Source organism: Trematomus bernacchii, unplaced genomic scaffold (assembly GCF_902827165.1).
Source record: "Trematomus bernacchii unplaced genomic scaffold, fTreBer1.1, whole genome shotgun sequence".
Taxonomy (NCBI): Eukaryota; Metazoa; Chordata; class Actinopteri; order Perciformes; family Nototheniidae; genus Trematomus; species Trematomus bernacchii.
This window is the reverse complement of record NW_022987739.1, coordinates 1,767,557-1,788,348: the sequence shown is the minus strand read 5'-3', so window position 1 is coordinate 1,788,348 and position 20,792 is coordinate 1,767,557. Positions and strand designations below refer to the sequence as shown.

The following is a 20,792-nucleotide window of genomic DNA, read 5'->3' as shown; positions in this document are numbered from 1 at the left end:
CCCCTGACATGAGCCGCACGAGTTTTCCTTTTGTAGCAAGCAGCAAAATAATTGTAACATGACGTGTTTGAGTTAATTTGCCTACTTAATATCGCACGTCCTAAAAAAAAAGTAAAAAAAAAAAAAAAGATTAATCGCACGTCCTGCGATGTGAATATCGCGCATGCACATATTGCGATTATCGTCACGACACGATATATCGTGCAGCCCTAAGGTACACAAATTAATCATCAACTAGTTGTTAATTAACATGCATATTAGCAGTATATTGGCTCTTTATTAGTCATTATAAAACACTTATTAATGCCTTATTCTACATGACCATATTCTATAAGTAATAAGCCATTAGTTGAGAGTTTTTCCTCAATAACCCTCTAATTAGTGCTTATTTATTGCAAGTAAGGAAGTTGTTGTACATGAGTTTTGGTCTTAATATGCTCTGCTCAATATGGGCCTAATAAGGCAGCAGTACCACAAGAATAGTAATTCTCCCATAATAACACTTAACAAATATGATCTATTCTTATGTAACATGAAATGAAACTATAAGTGTTAATTGTTTCTAAATAACTCAACATTTTGTATTTTAAAAGAATCCCACCAGACTCCTTTGCCCCTCCAACAGAGGGATGTCCTCGTCCTTTTCGTAATTTCAAGCAATAAAAACTCTCGATCTTCTCTCAAATTACGCCCCCCCTGGCGGAAACGCTGCACAGAGGTAAACCAAAAATTCCACCAAACTATATATATATATATATATATATATATATATATATATATATATATATATATATATATATAGTCATAAAAATGTTCAGGACAAGAAATTATTTTGTTTTTCACCGTTCTAAAAAGGGATTTGTGGGTGTATTTCTTTTATTATTAGTCTACATAAAATTGTTATCAATAAAACCTTTAGATATTTATTTGGAAGGGGAATTTAGGAACATGTTCTAGTTGGTATCCAGTTCTCGATTACCAGTCTTCTCCTGGCTGGTAATAAACCAATATGCATTTGGCTCAAATAACTGGCATTTAGTTGGCACAGACACACACACACACCACAGCGCCCGGTCAGTCTGCACGAGCCTAGCAATCTGAGATTTCTGGGAAATACGCTCACGTGGGTGAAAATTCGCATTATTAACCTTGGCTGGGAGTCAGTCCGCGCTGTTAGACACACAGGTGTAGGAGTGAGGATACAGGGAGGCATCTGCCAACTGCCTTCAGAGATGCTATTGTGCATATGAGGAAAGCTAGGTAAGGGTACCACAGAGAAGCTCTATGATGTCCCATAATGCCACTGTGCATACAATTCTCTTTGGGTAATGTCATACTCTGTGTGTGGGTTGCTCATGTTGGCTTCCTGTATTTTCTCTACCAAACTCCGCCATGTCTGCCGTTACCTTGGCAGCAGCTAACAAGGATCCAAATAAATACGGCCAACAGGGCTTATCAGCGTGGTTAACGGAGAGACTTACTAAGAGAAACCATAATAGGCGTAGGTAGGCTCCATGCATGAGACATCCTTGGGTGTTGCCAAAAAACAAACACTCGTTAACCCAGATACTGCAGACCTGTTTGAGCGGTGGGCACATTGACAGATGAAGTGTGTGCTCAGTGTGTGTGTGTGTGTGTGTGTGTGTGTGTGTGTAGCATCCGGACTCCCATTTCAATGATAAGTTCAGGTAAATATCCTGCGCTGCCCAGGGCTTCGGATCGTTCAGGTGTACAGAACGTGCTCCTGATGTCGTGGGTATGAATCTGGCTTAACTGAACATTTTATACCCAGAAAGGCTTCATTTATTTGAAAAGGTGACGACAAAAGTAGATCTAAAAAGGTCAAACTATTGTGGTTCTGAGTTTTAAAAAACCTTTCATATTAAGGTTTTATAAAAATGTAATAAGTGAGAATTTCTGTTGTTTCATGTAGGAAACAAATCAAATGTTCCTGAGCTGCCTTGGGTTGTAAAAGATGTACACACCTCTGCAGAAGATGAACAAATACATAGCATTTTTGCAGTACTACAGGAGTACAGGACTTGCAAGTTTTTTTTCAACCATATGGATGTCTAAACCTTCAGTAAACAGTGAACAGTCTCCAGTCTCTGTTTGCACAATGTCTCAATGTTCAACACGTACTTTTCTTTTTAGGACTTGGTTTTTTCTCAATAAAATAAGATACCTTTGTATTCTTATGACATACTTTTATGTTATTACATTATCCTCAATTATTAAAAAAAATAACCCTTATTGCTTGGGGGGTTTTATGGAAATAGTTTGAAAAAAATGTATCTGAAAAACATAGACATTTATTTATAAAACAAGGATTTTTTTAACGAAACTGCTCAAATTGAAGATGGGGGAAACAGAACATTTCTAATGGCTGTTAAACCCTTGATAATAAACAATAACTCATCAAATCCCCTGTTCACTTAAGAGTGCATTTGCCAATTTCCGAACAGTCATTACCACATTTATAAAAAAGGTCCTTTTTCCTGAGGACAGCTCACAAACTGCTGTTGTTACTGCAGGCTCCCTGAGCTCCAGCTGTACACATTTAATTACTTGTGACTTTCATTAGACAGAGCAGAAGGAAGAGCACTGCTCAGACCTTTTCTGCACGTCTACCATGCACTAGTAGTTAACCAAACGACCGAGGAAAGCCATCTTACTGCCGATAAACAGCTGGAACCAATGCCTGCGCTTTAAACATCCAACTAAACAGGGAATGCCTTTTTAGGTTGCAAGTATTCCAAAGTAGGGATGGGTCACGTTTTTTTTAAACTGTCAAATTCTCCAATAGATTGTAAGACTATCTTGTCATAAAGTTAAATAATTGTCCTTGTTTTTACAGTGGCAGACAAGAACCTTTCAACCAGGTGCCAGCCAACCGTGTGTGGCACGTACAGATCGGCCCACACTTCATTCAAACGAAAAAAAAGAAAGAAAATGAATCACCAAAACTGTCTTGGGAAGTCTTAACACTATTCCAACAATCTAATCTAAAGTATCCCTCTATCAACATAGTAAAATGTGTCGGCTATATAAACAGTTCTCCTCAGGAAAGATCCAAGAGTTCCTTGTAATAATCAAATATTATTTTTGCTTGAAATGCCTATTCCTATTTCACACTATGATAATTTAAAGGTCCACTATTATACAGTCTTTTATCAATATTATATATTATAAGTCTGAGATATATACTGAACATGTCTCTGAAGTGTTTGGCTCCAAATACCAAACAGATCATTGCAGCATCCCATAATCCCCTCTGTTTCAGCCCTGTTCCAAAAGTGCTGATTCTCTGTCTGTTACTTTAGATGAAAATAAGGAGCTACTCCCCACGCCCCTCAGAGATATTTGGTTACAAAGAACACAATAGGCGCTTTCACAACACAGTACTTTTCCCACAAAGGTTCATGAGAACTTAGTTCATGAGATCTCTTTAGTTCGGCTTTAGGCTTCACAAAACGTTTTGGTTGTTTTACGGGGCGTGGTTTGCATTCCGCCCAGCCAATCAGACATAGGAACCTTTTTCTCCCACGAAAGTACCTGCTCTCTAGCAGGGACGGAAAAGGGGGTAAAAGAGGTTCTGATGGGGGGGGTTACCTTGGTTGGCTAATGGTGACACAAGCCAAAACATCATGACGACATCACAAAGTGGCCAAAATCTGATCAGCTCATTTTCAGACAGGTTTTTATATAAATGGATCAGGACAAAAAAAGAGAGAATCTTTTTTCCTGAAACTTTCAGAATCTCTTTACACAGAGGGGACACATGTTGATGTAGAAAAGACATGAACAAGTGGATTTTGCATAATAGGTGACCTTTAATTAAAATCACCAGAACTTTCTTTGGTTTTTTTTCCTGATAATTTTTCAAGAAATGTATAAATCAACATTGACTTTAAGCAGTCACCATCCACTGTAGGGAACAGACTGAAGACCTGATATGGAGCCAAACACATAATAAAAAGCTACACTATGTGTCTATAAAAAGAATCAAAGAGGTCCATAATAGGATCCAAATGAAGTGAGACAACCAGAGTGCCCTATAACTCAGACTGTAGCTACATACAGCAGAGATCCTTTCCACATAACCGTAAGTAGTGACAGCAGACTTCCAACCTCAAGCTCCTAACAACTCCTGCAGTTTGTGTTTTAGCTTTTTCAATCAAATATGTTTTAGTTGCAGAGACAGAAAAAGGATGTCCTCCAAATCTCTTACACTGATGCCCCTTTCACACCAAGGCTTTTCCCGTTCTAGCTTCGTGCTAGAGCTTTTCTGGTTCAGAACCGGTTCTTCGGTTCAGCTCCCGCTCTGTTCACACCGCTCAGAGCCCGACTGGTGCTGCGTCATTGCGTCATCGTTTGCGTCATGACGTAACCGTTTGCGTGCCTGCTTCATAAAGCCAAACCGCGCGGAACCCCCTCACATCGACAACAACAACAATGACCGATTGTATTGAAGCGCTACTCGTTTTGGTTTTGCTCCGTCGAAACGAAATGGAAGAAATGGGACGACTTTACAATCGTTACATTCAATAGTTCTTTACAATCATCATCATCAACGACGATTCCGTAGGAGAAAGAAGGTAAATATACGTCCTATTCGATGGCGTTATAGCTAGCTGTTGTTAGCCTCTGCATGCGCCAAGCTCAAAATACCCAGCTTTGCAGCATTAATTACTATGGTATAACATTAAAACTGATGCCCCTGTCCCCGCCTCAGACGTAAGCTTGACATATGCGGTGCTTGCTTTCTAGACCGACAACTTTTTGGTGCTTGAAACGAACCGGATTTCGGAGCTTAGAGGTGGCTCTGCTGCGGTGTGAACAGGAAAAAACGGTGCTTTTCAAGCTCCAGCTCCGAACCGGCCCTGGAACCGCGTTGATGTGAAAGGGGCATGAGTCCCTATCCCAGTAGCTCATCTGTGAGCAGGAAAATGAGGACATAAACAATACGTCTCTTCACCAACAATACTTTTTTTATTTCTAATTAATGAGTTGCAATATGTTGGGCAAATGAATAATCAAAAGCCTTTGGTGCGTTTCCACCCAGGACTTCCTTCAATATGTTTTACCAGCTTTAGTATCACGTAGCATTCAGTCCACTGGGATGTCATTTAACAACAAATTCCAGTAGCTTGACATTTCTTATTTTATATTAGTTACATAGCTTAGCTTTATCTGGTCCACTAACTGACGATGACTTACTGAGAATTTGGTGACAGAAACTGGTATTAGCTACATTTATAACCCATTCTGACTCGTTCACCAGTCAAATATGATAGTAGTATCTAGTCCAACCAATTGAGTGGCGAAGTCCCTCCCCTTCCGGTGGACCTCCATGGGACCTTATTTCGGAAAAATTATGTATTGAAGTCAATGGAGAGAGAAAGATTATCTTTCGATCCCGTTTGAATTGTGCCACGAATTACACATATGATGTTTGTCAATTTAAAAGATAATTTTGCAAGTCAAAAAAAATAAAATGTGTCGTAAAACTGTGAAGTAACACATTTGTTTGTGTGAAACGCTCAATTAACTACATCTCTGGTCAACAACACACGTCACCAAGATGGCCGTCACTACTGTCTTGTCAACACAACGATTGACTACCCTCACTATCACCACAAAGAAACACGTCCTGAAGAATGTCATGCAAAGCTGCCTGCCTGCCTTCCTTTGATTCTCTCTGAACTGCCTGGTCGTTTTAATGTTTAATGTCAACCATTTGTGCAGATAGCATGAAGTAGAGAAGATCGCCGATGCTAACGTTAGCGTTAGCATTTCTCCCCCGGGCTTAAATGGTGTATTATAGAATGATCACACCGGTGACAGTACTATTCAAAGGGTTCACGAAATATGACTACTACTCTTACTGTTTAACATGTTGGGTTACTTCATGTTAAGGCTAATAAAAATGACAAGGCTGTAATGCTAACTAACGTGCTAGCTACTAGCTAGGTAGCTAACTTGATCAAGCCACTCCTGGTCGTTTCATCAGACGGGAAGCAAAAGAACGAGCAAGACCCATTGCTGGTATAATAACAACCTGGTACTAAGCACACAGGCATCTTGTTAAAGTTATCTTATCTTAGCCAGCGCCATATAGATAGATTATATCTATATTGCGCTGATCTTAGGTATCTGAATGGTGGAGGAAAACAATTGTGACATCACTTACGCGACTCTGGGATTTGTAGTCTTTCTAGTTACGTATTTTTCATAGTCTTATATTTCAACAGTTTTACAACAAACTGTGACTTTTTTGACATGGAAATTATTTTTTAAGATTGACAAACATCATATGTGTAATTCATGGCACAATTCAAACGGGATCGAAAGATACGTTTTCTCTCCCCATTGACTTCAATGCATAATTTTTCCGAAATAAGGTCCCATTACCCGGAAGTAAGTGGGCGTGACTTCGCCACTCTATAGAAATGGCATCAGATTTTGTACAATTTCAAATATCAATATAGGCCTAAACAGTCATTTATTGGTCAGGCTGAAGAAGTATGAAATAATCCCTAATCAAAAGGCCCCATTAACCCTTTACACTCAGGATTTGTTAAACTTTTGTTTCCCCTTAGCCCTGTATGGATAATTAGCCTTACATTTTGAAAGCTACAATCAAAGTTACAGCCAACAGTTTGGTGACACACATTTAAAAAGGCTAGATAAAAGATATTGTGCTTTAGTTAACAATTTAATCAAATGTCATCGGCTATAAAGACATGAATGGTGAATGGATTTAATTGTTGTAATTAAATCGGAAACTCTGGTATGTGACTATTGTGCATTGATATGTCAATTCTGAAACGATATATCGTGCAGCCTTATCAAGAACAGTTATTTCTTATGAGCTGTGATTCTTTTAAGTGCTGTTGCCTTTATGAGTGAGAGCACCTTAAACTAGAAAGTGTGAGTTCAGTCACTTGCGACAACAAACCACAGAGTAACCGACTGACACTGAATCTTTCCTAGTTCAAGTGAAGGTTAGTTACACTAAACTTTGGCTTAACAGTAGTGTGGAAAATACAAAATAACAGCTTTCTCCATCAATAAAACATAACATACAAACGCACAATGCCACAGCTACAGTCATTAAGGATAGAAATGAGCAGCATATTCTCAGGAGGAAGGTTAATTCCCAAAGTGGGCCACCTCAGAGAAGCCTTTTCTAGACCAGACACCAGGAGAGTGCAGTCTCTCTTGTAACTGTCTTAATTAAAAACCAACTATTTTTTTCATTATTTAAGCCATGTTTTACAGGCAGATAAAACTACGGTTATGAGGAAGATCACTACAGGAATATGAAGGAACTGTTGACAGCTGGATGTAAGAAGGTTTACTCAGAAAAAAAAACCTCTTGATAATATGTTGTTGAGAATAAGTAAAATGCCGACTTAAAACAATTTAACAGAGGATAACCTTATTGATTTATTTGACTTTAAATAGAAGAGTTTTATGATGATAATGAGGCTTCAACAGAAAAAAACCTTTGTAACGCAGTAGTGTCTTTTGTTCCCCTGTGACTGGAAGCAAAATCAAACCATAGCCAAAATAACACCTGCAAAAAACATAAAGAGACAAGCATGAAGGCAAATGTACACACAAATCCACAGAGCTACATGTAGGTAAATAGTCACCAGGAAGTGGAGACATTTCCCTGCCTCAGTAAGTGGCGTTTAACTTGTCTTCCTTATTAGCTTTTCATCAACCAGGCAGTCAAAGAGCTTTTACTAAAGCTTTAGAGGTATACAAAAAGGAAGCAGACTGCAACACAAGCTCCAACACAACCAATAGCTAGGGAAATGTTTCCAAACGTTTCCTGTGTTTTTTCCTTCTTAGACCGAGATGGTAGTTTTATAGAAACAAAATTATGTTAGTGACTTTCATGTGATAAAGAAAAGGAGATGTATAGTGGACCAACAATGACACAATTTGTTGACTAATTAGTTAAATGAACAGATCTGTAACACAGAGTCTCTCCATCAATAATTATGCAAAAGCAGCACTTCAAATCTTGTGTTTACCAGAGATGTGCTCGTGTTCCTGGAAGTAAGTTATTCAGCAAGAAAAAAGCATTTAAATGGACTCAGGAAATATTTAACGACAAAAATGAACACAACTCAATAAGTCTTAGTGTGTGAAAGTGTGAGTATATATGGAAAACATTTAGAAAATCAAATATCTCAATATTTTGATAACATCATTTAATTAAGGTTGACTGTTGTTGCTATTAACACACTGAGATTTGAATCAATTATCATCATTAATGTGGATATGTACTACTGACTAAGTGTGTAAAGGAAAGTGATAGCTCAGATAGAAACTGTCAAGAAATTGAAACACCTTATTTGAATCTATTTATTTTTTTAAACTAAGGAAAAAAAGAAAAAACTTGTGCTATAATGCAATTACTCAAATCTATCTAATGTATTTCTATATATGATTCCAGGTTGAATAGCTTCTCTTCCACGACAAGCTACTAGACCGGAAACGCATTTGAATCTCGATTTGCATATCACATTACACACAAATCCTGTGGTGACTACAGTAATCTGGTTTGTGTAATTGTGGGTGCACAGTTTTACATGCAAAACCTTTACAATGCAATTCAAATCAATAGCTCAGGCATGATCTGCTCTGTGTGTGTGTGTGTATATAAAAGAGGTAGAGATGGAGTGTGTGAAACCCTTTAAATCATGCAGGCTTACCCAGCAGAAGCAGCTTCAGCTCCCTCCTCGCATCCCTCTTGTCTCGCCGGAGTTGTTTCTCGATCTCAGCGTTGATTCGTTTGGACTCCTTCGCCTCTTCACTCAGGCAACAAGCCATCATGGAGTCTAAAGTCATCACCGCATGAGCTGAAAAGCCCGTCTGACAAGGGGCGCCGGGTTACACCTAACAGCAAATATCAAAAATATGTCCGACACTCAACAAGTATTATCCAAAACGCTGATAATGGAGCTTGCTGCAGAATCCGGCCTTCCTTTCTTCAGGGTAAAAACTGCTGTCAAGTGTCAAAATATTTTTGACAGCTTAGTCAAAGTCTCGTGCCAATCCTCAGGTTACAGGAGCTGACAGCTGATCACAGAAAATATGCAATGCAACATGTCTGCAAACATATCAGATGGGTCTTCACAGGTGTGAAAAATACTTGATGCACTTTCCCAAAAAAACAAACAGCTGGATTTAGTTTGGGAAAGTAGCTCGTAAGCTAAGGACCAAGCTAACAAGTTGATTAATTTTCAACGTACAAATACTTTTATAATCCTTAGCCAGCAAATCTAACACTCATCCAAAATATATAAGCAGTATTTTATTTCAAAACTACAGACTTCGGTCCCAGAGACAGTGGGACACTACAGGCTGCCACATTTGTACAATCCCTCCGCTGGTCGCCCGGCCGAGTAGAAGGCTAGCCGCCCCGAAACCATCACTGTACGCCCGCGTAGCGACAATGAGCGCACCGTAAAACTGTCCATCTACGGAACACACAGAAACTATATCCCTGTTGTCTCTAGCACTCGACGATTGATAGCTATTGTGTCAATCCAGCTGAAGAACAATGCTTTAGTATCACGTTCAGAGCAGTTATCCTGTTGCACCCAGTGACCAGTGGAAGCTAAATGGGCAGGCTAATTGTTAGCTAGCTAGGTTAGCTTAGCTAGCCATCCCTGGAATTGCAGCCAACTGGCGAAAAACCAGAAAGCTCAGCCTGACAGAAGACCTTCATGTATCAAGATAGGGAAAAACGTCGCCTTCAAAATGCTCCAACACTGACAGTCAGATGTTCCCTTGTAGTCCGTACATTTTTTTTTATCGCTCCTGGTATTTTTTTTTTTCCTGGTGGTGCTGATTGCTCTTCGTCTCCCACTCCTCAGCCCCGGTGTGGTGTAGTTGCCTGCTGCTGACGTCGCTTGGGATATAAGTGATTGACAAGGGTGAGAGCCAATGAGAACAGCGTGTGTTGGCGTTTAAGGCGGGACTTTGCTGCATGGTTAACTTCCCAAGTTTGCTTGAGAGGAAGTCTTCCTTTCGGAGGCGTGTCGGCGAAAGCAACTGACATTAGGCTGCACGGGCAACGCCCATCTGTCAGAGACATCCAGGGGAGAGGGGCACAGCAGTTTATTCATGGTAACATCCACATTCACAAGAAGAAATGCACTGACTCAGAAACACATTTGATCCATAAAGAACGGCTCACATTTCTGCACAGCCCTCATCTTAAAAATATAATAGTTGATAGATACTTTATTGATCCAAACTGGGAAATTGTTTTGTTACAGCAGCAGTGTGTTACATTTAAAAGGTGGGATAAAGAATAACCATAATACAATAAAAAAAAACATAAACAGCCAATATAACCACATATACAGTAGAAAATACATATTTCATAAATAATATAAAATATTCTGGATAAATTCAAATGTTCTATAAATTACATTACACGTCACTTGTTAGACGCTTTTATCCAAAGCGACTTACATACTCAATACTGTGGGCAATCCCCACAGGAACAATTTGGGGTGAAGTGTCTTGCCCAGGGACACAACGACATGCTGACTGCAGTGGGGTTTGAACCTGTGACGCCCTGATCCGAACACCAACGCACAACCCACTGCACCACACACCTCCATACATAAATACATACCTAAATACATAAATATAGACGTACAGAAGCAGAAATATACTGCAGTTTGACATATACGTATTACATATCCATTGTGATAAGTTTTTCTTTTTTGTTTTGTTTCTTTTGTATATTTATATTTGGCGTAAACACTTGTTTTTATTCTCTTTAATTTAAAGTGGACCTATCATGCTATATTGGAAACATATATTGTAGGGCCATACCTAAAGAAAACATGTCCGTGAAGTTTTTTGCTTAAAATACCAAACAGTTCACCCATTGTAGCCATGCCTCATACTGCTCAAACCCCTATTTTGCAGCCCTGTTAGAGAAACGCGGATTTTGGGTCCTTAGCTTTAAAAAAAAAAAAAGAGGAGGCGGAGCTAATGCCTGATCAGAATTCTACCGGAGATAAAGTTAAATTCTGCTGTGATAAAACGCCATCCTGTTCTAAACCACATCAAGGATTATTTATTGAAACAGTATGGAGCTCAAATGCTTTTTCTCTTGCGGGTTTACCAGGGGCGTTTCCTAGACCTGGAAACATTCGGGGCTTAGCCCACAGTTCATTAAGGTACATTAAGGTACTGGGCGCTACAGTGGAAATTTCTACTGCAACACTCCCCACACGCACAAACACAGTACACCTGCGACGATAAAGGCACGATAATCAGCTCACAGCATATAGGTGTAAGCAGGTGTAAAGTGCTATTTTTTTACAAGTGGGGGGAGGACCTAACCTCCTCTAGGGGGGTCCTCACCGAATTTTTTTTTTTAAATATTGAAGTTAAAAGCATCAATCGGGTGCACTTTGAGAGCAAAATAAAGAGATATGGATACATATTTCAACAACCATATGAAACAGAACTGTAAACAGATTTTCTTTTTCTTTATGGATATTTTACAAATCACTCCCCTGTGACTGTGTAATGTAAGGTAGCTTCTACCTGTCGAACACTGACAGTAATTTCTTTGAAATCACCAGGTAACACTAAAAAACATAACATTTAGATTGTATGACAAAGTGTTAATTTAAAGGGGACCTATCATGCAAAATGCACTTTTGTGCGTCTTTTATACATGAATATGTGTCCCCGGTGTTCCAGGGAACTCACCAAGTGTCAGAAAACACAACCCTCTCTATTTTCCTCCATACCCAAATCTCTAAAAAAAAGGGGCTGCAACGGCCACGGCCATTGCCGTTCGAAAGCGCGGGAGAAGCTGTAGTACATATGCCAGGCCTGTAGATGGTGCTGTTCTCACAGAATCTGCCCTTGCAAAAAACAGAGCTAAAAAATGTCAAATTGAACAAAATGAGGCATGGCTAAAATGCATGATCTGTTTGGTATTTTGAAAAAAAAAAAGTATAAATATGCCTTATATAGGTATGGTCCTACACTATATTATTCAAATATAGCATGATAGGTCCACTTTAATATCTCTGGCTAGCTATAGCTACTTGCTAACGGTTTAGCTTACCCCCGTGATTCAAAGTAACGTCAACAACGGAGCTGTAATTTATGCTTTGCTTACATGTTCGCATACCTTGGAAGTTTACTGACATTTACATATCTTGTTTACCTGGCGCAAGTGGTGGCTCTGGGGTTGTTGTGTGAGCCACCACTTGAGAATTGTCGTCTTTTTTAAGAAAAAATGTTCTTATGTCCATCTTCAAAAACTCAGAGTCCGAGGCCGTTTCTCAATGTTGAGTATACCTGCTGCAGAGCCACTATTTCAAGTATACTACGTCATCGAGTGGCGCCGAATGCTGGGCATTTAACATGCATTTAAACAGTCCTTTGGCGCTACTCGATGATGTAGTATACTTGAAATAGTGGCTCTGCAGCAGGTTTACTCGACATTGAGAAACGGCCCGACTGACAGTTTAAACATTGTCACAGGATAGGTACCTGTCAGCCAATAAGACACGGTTATTTCCATGCAACTCTCTGGTGATTGGTCTGGTGTCTTGCCTCTGTTGCATTCACTGAACACAGGAAATTACAATCCTGCCGTCCTCTCTAGTGTCATGATGAGGTTCAGGTAAAGCACGGTTAATGTATTATATTATTGAGGGAGAATTGTCCGGGGCTTGTGGGTTTACCACAAGGTGAGTTCCTTTTTGTATTTCCTGCTTTTTAAACACGTGCTCTCCAGTAAAGGTTAGCTCTGAGTGTTAGCGAGGCTTGCTAATGTAAACAAAGACGAGATTACGTCCAAAATACGTCAGGCATTGTTTCTGATAGCAACATTCTGTGGGTCCGCCGCCGATTTGACGTCATATCGGCAGCAAATCTGTATCCACTCGTTGTACCCCCGTTTTTAAAAGATTTGGGTACGGAGAAAAAGAGAAAGGGTTTTATTTTCTGACGCTGCGTGAGTTCCCCGACACACCGGGGACACATATTTATGTATAAAAGACATCAAAAAGTGCATTTTGCATGATAGGTCCCCTTTAATTGTATTTTAAAAATATTTTCTTTTTATAATTGTTACATTTTTGACCTTCTCTTACAACTTATTTCCTTATGTTGTTTATGTTTGCGCCACCTTACACCAACGCAATTCCTTGTAGTGTGAAGGTACCTGTTGATTCTTATTCTGATTATGCAACCATGAGAAACCTTAAGAATAGGAAGTAAATTAAGGGACAAACATTTATACAGTGTTTTTAAATTTGCGGCAACTTTTTTTCGTGTAAACCTTCAATGGGTTATTATCAAAGTGTTATATAAATTAAATGTATGATTTTTATTGGATAAAGATATGAGAAAAATAAATAAATGTGGGTAAACTGGAACAAAAAAAAGACAAAAACATCAATTACAAAAAATATTTTAAAACAAACTTCTTTTTTTCCAGATGTTCATAAGAACCTCTAAAGCATTTGCTTAGGGGTGTTTTCCCTATAGAACACTTGATCTATAGGGCAGAACGTATTTTGACCCCTAAGTACCACATGTATACAAAGTCTGGCCTGTTTTTAAGAAGGAACTTAATGAATATGTTGAATGCAGGACTCTTTAAATATTCAAATCTTTGAGGACTGCACTATTATACCTGCAGTATTGAAGTTAATGCATTGCTCAGACTTTTGAATGAAAGGCCTTGTTGTCCTTGTTTTTATTTTCCTCTTCGTATAGACACCTTGGCCTTGTGTCCTTTACATTTCATTTTGTGTGTCCTATTATAAAATAGTATCTTTAATAAAGTGTTTAATCCTTACACTGTGAGCTTATCCTGACTGCTAGCCTGAAGCTGTTGATCTTCACTGTCACCTTTGAGTTTCACAAGATTATTCAAGACATATCTAATCATCTGTCTGCAAACAGAGAACTGTACATCTACTGAAGTACTTAAGGAGCCTACTATTCAGAAATACTTGTTCTTAACTTTAGAATTGACATGTTGTGTATAATATGCTGCTCAGGAGGTTTTTCAGCTTGTCCAGATACAGAGCAGTGTGGAAGAAATGTTCAGACGCTTTCTTTGATCCCATTTCATTTGTATTGCCAGTGGAAGGACAATCCATTGACAATTTTTACAACGGCAACTTAGTTTTTCTAAGATTAAAAGATGATGGTGTGGACTCAAGACAGATTTACATCTTACACAAATCTAAGTGACAATAAAACAGTATATCTGAATAAAGTAGCAGAAAATGTAAATAATCAAGTAAATTATTGGTACTTTATTTCATTTATTGGGCTTCTATCAACCACTCCAGTAAACCTTTTTTTTATTTAGAAAGGTTTTAAAAATGTGAATGCAGCCGTAAAAATGCTTGTTTCAAATTGTACTTTCTATATATGAACTAAGTCAACTTCGCTTCTACGTCAGGTAATGACTTGTTATGTAATCCTTTTGATATTCCAGTTGTATCTGTTGACAAAAGTAAGGACAACATGTTTTCCACTGTTGTAACCCATGTTGCCATTCTGTATTTAAATCTTAAAGGCTGCCAGACAATACTGCAGAGTCAGGTGACATCTTGTGGACGTGAGATGTAGTTGCAAGAGGTGGGTTCAGTAAGACTTATTTAATTTAAAGTCCTCAAAAGTCCTGCTTAAAAGAAGACTATAAGTACTCCCTGTATTTGATTAGATGTTGTATATTAACCTGAATCTGCGACGTAACCAAAGCTATACAAAGTATAATATCAACCTCTGAGATGTAGTGGAGTGTAAGTGCAAAGTGGCAGTGAAAAAATTGATATACTCAAGTAAAGTACAAGTACCTTTCATTTGTATGGTACTGCCGTAAATGTACTTAGGTACTTTCCACCACTGGACATAATGGTATCTAAAGAATTGTATTTAAAGAGGTCTCAAGCCTTATAAAGGATGGGAACAACTTAGTATTATGAACAATCAAATGGTATTTACTTCAGGTAGAAATACAACTTTTTTTTAAATTGTTTATGGTGTTTGTAATTTAAAGGCATTCTAAACAAAATGTAAAACATTGTTTGGTTTTTCTTGCATCGTCAGAGCCTTATTTAAAGGTCCCATGTCATGGCCATTTCTACTGATCATATTTCCATTGTTGAGGTCTACTAGAATAGATTTAAATTGTGCAATTTTCCAAAATCACATTGGTTTCTCATACAGCATCTCTGTATAGTATGTGTATTCACCAGGTATTCACTCTCTGTCCTAAACGGCTTGTTGGAGCTCCTGCCCCCTCCCTCCCTGTGAGCCCAGTGTGCTCTGATTAGTCGGGACGTTGCGAGGTTCGTTGCTGCTCGCCGCTGCTGTGAGCTGCTGCGAGCTGCTGCGAGGAGCGGACAGGTTTCCGGGTCGGCGATACAGCGAGAACACGCAAAACTCATCCTGAGCACACACAAACACTCACAGCCGAAGTAAAAACAATAAGTGTGGCTTGATGTTGAGTAAGAAAAAGGTTTATAACGCTGTGAGAATGGGTCTGCGGAGAGCATTTCTCCACGATCCCAACTCGTCTATTACCAGCGTTCAGGGAGCTCTATGCAAGTCAATGGAGACTCCCTGTTAGTTAGCCAAGGGATCCTGGTGTGTGAGGTGCTCCGCGGATTGGTCCATTTGGGCCAATCCGGCCATTTGTCGTTGATTTGGGTATTCACACGTCACAGAACCCAGGAAGAAAACAATGGAAAAAGAGAAATCTCCAACGAGGCGTTCTGGGGCAGCATAGACAGGTCTTTTCTGTGTTAGAGTTTTACTCGCTACAGGGTGTACTTTGAGGGTTTTTGGCTCTGCAGACCGTTTACATGCATACAAACCTTCATAACACACAAGGGGACAGGTAATAAACGGAAAAGCATGACATGGGCCCTTTAACTCTTTTACTGTGCGATGTTTATTGTTGAATTTCAGTTTCATTAATGTTAAACACCTTTTATTGCAACCTTGCAAAAGAAAAGTAAATACAGTTTAATTGCATTCCCCTAAACAGCAATGCCTTAACATTTAGTTTAAAGGATTACTCTTGATGAACAACAGTTTGCAGAAGTGAATTCATCGTTAGAAGAGAGAACACATGAAGAGAGGGCGGTGCTCCATCACCTCCATCATCCCCGCGTTAATCATTGATCCTCGTCTGTTTCCCACAGCAGCCGGAGACGGGGACAAAGTCTCCTCTCGCCTGTGAGGATGTTTCAGCACATAGAAACACGCTTAGTATACAATGGTCCTCGTGCAGCAGCTTTCTCCTAATTGTATTAAATAATCTAAATCAGATTCTGGGTAATTCCCAATTTTCATATACAAGGAATTTGCTTGGGTGTATTGATGCCATGTCCAAAGATATTTGCGCTTTGAGGGGTCGTAAAGACTGGATAAAGCACTAGTACAGTCCATTTACCGTTTAAAATAGGTTATACAACTTGCCAACTTGAATATATATAAAGTGAGGTATGTTTATATATTTTTAATAGATTATATTACAGTGTGTAGGCTGGTTTATTACAGTATACTGTATAACTTGTGTTTAACTTATATATACAAATGGGCAAAAAGCTGTGAAATATCGCTAACATCATTACATTTCCCTCATGGATATTAAAATATTGTGATTTATATTCTAAATATTATATCAAGATACTGCAAAGAATACTCAATATAATATGGCAAAAATAAAATGTGTTATGTACACACACACACACACACACACACACACACACACACACACACACACACACACACACACACACACACACACACACACACACACACACACACTCGTGCCAGCATACACAAACAATACCATTAACATCATGTGTATAGAGTGCAATAAATCATTCCTAATGCTTAATAAACCAACTCTATCAAGACCTCACACACACACACACACACACACACACACACACACACACACACACACACACACACACACACACACACACACACACACACACACACACACACACACACACACACACACACACACACACACACACACACACACACACACACACTTCTCCAGGCAGGGGCGGACTGGGGGTAAAAAGTGGCCCGGGGATTAATTGACAGACAGGCCCACTTAATGCGCGGCATGTATCGGCCGGCCGGCGACGAAAGTATGTTACTTAACAAAAAACCCTATGCATTACACGTGGTGGGTATTGTGATATCACTGATATGTGAAAGTGAAACTATCTGATAGACAGTAGCGTGGCGTGGGGAAAAATTTAGGGGAAGCCCATTTTTTTGGGTTGGTTGGGGGGGGGGGGGTTAATAACGTAACCAGATGAGTGATTACAGCGCCCGGTATCATTTTACACACATTTGCATCACACAGATGCAGGACTTGCACACGCCTGTTATCTAACCGACAGGTCCGCACGCACTCTCCAGCCGAAACTCTCGTTTTATTAATTTAAGCATTTTCTTATTAATTTATGCAGACACACCCCCCCCCCAAATGCAATACCAGCCGCTCAATGCGCAGTGCAGATTCGGTAATGAATAAAAAAGAAGCATTCATTCACAAAGCAAATCAGGAGACCTTTAAAGTTTTATGTACACATCAAAGTATCAGTAGGCGTGTATGAAACACATGAATTCAAAAACAATTATGTACAGAAACATTTGGATGCGATAGTCTACCTTCTCTTCCCTTCCCTTTCTAACACACGGCAAGTGCAGCAACAGTCCTCGTCTCTGTAATTAGCTCAGTCCGTAGTCCAAAAGTAACTAAAAAATATAAACAATCTCATCTATTCAGGTGAAATCGCCAGCCGCCTCTGAAGGGAAGCTAGAGGCAGCTGGCTTCCCTTGGCATGGCCCTGACCAATCACAGGTTGGCAGGGGCATCACGTGGGCCTCATCTGATTGGTCAATCCCTCAATTTGTTTCACCAAGGGAAGCCCGATCCGACTGGCCTCCTCTCGCAACAGTGAATGCAATCTACTGTTTCACCATAACATCTAGAGGGGCGCTGTTTGTTTCACTCTTTGTAAAATATTCAATGAGAGTGGGGGAGAGACGGGCCGGCAGCAACACACAGCAAAGGAGAATTATCGAAACAAAACAAAGTGTTTTTATTTATTTATTTAAATTATAACTACAATCCAAAAAAACAGGGGAAGCCTGGCTTCCCTTGGCCTCCGGGAGAAAACGCCACTGCTGATAGATAGAACATAGGTAGCCTATCAAAACGGCCAGCCAGCCCAGCGCCAGCCAGCCAGGCAGGCCGGCTGGCTGTGTTAGGCAAAAAAAATAAATAATAATAATTATTTTCTTTTTTTGCAAATCCGACCGGCCCTCCGGCCCACGCACAGCACCGGCCCGCCGGGAAAACTCCCGGTATTCCCGATGGCCAGTCCGCCCCTGTCTCCAGGTCTTTCCCCTCCCTTGTTACCATGGCGATGCAGAGCTCAGGTGAACTCTACCCGAGACCATGAACACCTGGACCGACCGGTTCTGCGGGCCAAGACAAAAGATTGACACCTTAATACCAGGCGAGGAGGAGGAGGGACGAAATACCTGCTGCACTTCAACTCTGCTCAGAAACACTCAGGGTGAAATACAACCTGCTGGAAGCACTGATTCATAGAACAACCCTTTATAGTGCTCAGTAATGAGTTTTTACCTATTTATTAGTGTACAGTATGTAGTAGGCTATGTGTATTAGGCCTATGTGATGGGCACCTTATGTTTTTTTTAATCTAAATAATGTATTGTGGTTTTATATTTTAATGCTGTATATTTTAACTTCAAATGTCAACGCCCAACTAGAAACAAGGCTTTAAAATGAACTGTAGCTATAAACTCTCTCTTCTCTGTTTGGGAAATATGTTTAATTGCATTGTTCTTATCAAATGAAAATACATTAAATTAAAAATGTATACAGACATTGTTGTACTTTTTGTATTCTGTGGGTATCCAACTGTATTACTTAATATTGTGTATCACACGCAAAGGAAAAATGATAAAAAGTAAATTCAAATCGACTAGTAAAGTTTTGTAATGAAAACTAAGCCCCCCCCCCAAAGAATAAAAATACACTTTCTTTTAGAATAGTTAGCTGAAATCAGGTGGTGTACAGGTAATATTTCCCAACACATTAAGTCATATAAAGTAACTCTTCAGTGCTCGGAAGCTGAAACATGAAGCTCTCTGCAGCCGAAACTTTATCCGCATCGCATTCTTTCTGCTGTCAAAACGAACCATGTTACAGAATAACCACTTCCGGTACGAGCTTTCAAAATAATGCTGTGGTTTGACCATGTAAAACACTTTGGTGGGAAAGTATACATAAAACCAAAGTAGGCAAATTACAAAACGGAGTTAGACAGCATGAACAAAAACCTATATGTAAAGTTATTTTAACTTTTTTTTACAGCTTTTATAGGACTCACAATTGTGTACATTTAATAATACCACATTTAAAACGGCAATGCTTTTTACTTTTAATGTAAATATACATTAGGGTGGTCCTTATAGTGCCATGTACATTTTCGAATTCATTTATTTTAAGCTCCAACCACCGGAATTCGTTATGATAGTCAAGAAAATATCTCCTGGTGAATTATATTCAAATTCCAACAACATTTACCCCTCCCTCATCAACCTTGAAGTTTAGCCTCACGTAGGGTGGTCCTTAAAATTGAAAGTGGGAAAGTCTAAGCTCCAACCCCCAGAATTCGTTATGACAATCAAGAAAACTCTCCTGATGAATTTTTAAGGACCACCCTGGGATTTTCTTAGTAATTTAGTTTATGTTTTGGTTTCTTGATGTTAATTTTTGTGTTAATTTTTTCTTTTTACTTTTCGTATTCTCTCGATATATTTATTTATTTTTCAAATGTTTTCTCTTTTACTGTGTTGATGTATGCACCAATATACACTAAAGCTAATTCCTTTCATGTGAAAACTACTATTCTGATTCTGATACAGGAATAAAATAGTAGATAACACATGCCAAAAAAAATCTCTGTTAATAACTTGAAAAATAAATACATCCTGGTCTCACATAGCACACACAGTGAAATGTGTTCTCTGCTTTTAACCCATCCTGGTACCAGGAGTCTACTATAGGAGCAGTGGGCAGCTAGTGTACAGTGCCCGGGGAGCAATGGGAGTGAGGGGGGGAAGGGGGATGTCCGGAGGCTTGCTCAAGGGCATCACGGCAGGGCAGGAGGTGAACTGGGACCTCTCCAAGTAGCAGTCCACACTTCATATTTAGGTCTGGTCGGGGACTTGAACCAGCAACCCTACGGCTCACAGTCCAAGCCCCTACTGACTGAGCCACTGCCGGACTGCCTGAGCCACTGTCATCCTGATGTCAGAAATACATGAATGATTAAAGATAAAACCAGCCTCCTGGCTCATTCTGGCATATTTACAGTACTATTTGCTAGTTTGCAAAGTCCTTGTGAAATCAATGAATGAAAAAAAAGTGTTGTTGTGACTGAGTATCATTTACTGGAGTTTTATGTCAGTGTCAAAACTCATGAACCGGGAACTTAGCGAAACTTAGCTTTGAGCTATTATATCAAGTTTCCTGTCAACACACGCAGCAGTCTGGCCTGTTCCTACAGCTTTGTGTATTCTGTCATATCCGTTTACGTCCCGCAGACATCAGGCAAGACTCGTGAGCAGCTTATTGACTTTGGAACAATATACATGAGGAGTGGTCAATATCAACATTGAATCACACTGCA

At 39.5% G+C, this 20,792-nt stretch overlaps 1 protein-coding gene across 2 annotated transcripts in view; it reads right to left on the bottom strand.

The window, feature by feature from the left end:
• LOC117495380 (guanine nucleotide-binding protein subunit alpha-11) overlaps nt 1-10,053 on the bottom strand; it is a 47,790-nt gene extending 37,737 nt beyond the window's left edge. Inside the window, exon 1 of one of the 2 annotated variants that reach the window (XM_034146595.1) lies at nt 8,733-10,053. In XM_034146595.1, the coding sequence (XP_034002486.1) occupies nt 8,733-8,868 (136 nt within the window). In that variant the 5' untranslated portion in view covers nt 8,869-10,053. The remainder of the gene's footprint in view (nt 1-8,732) is intronic. The other variant, XM_034146597.1, reaches the window with a different exon arrangement.
• Nucleotides 10,054-20,792: the final 10,739 nt, after the last annotated feature.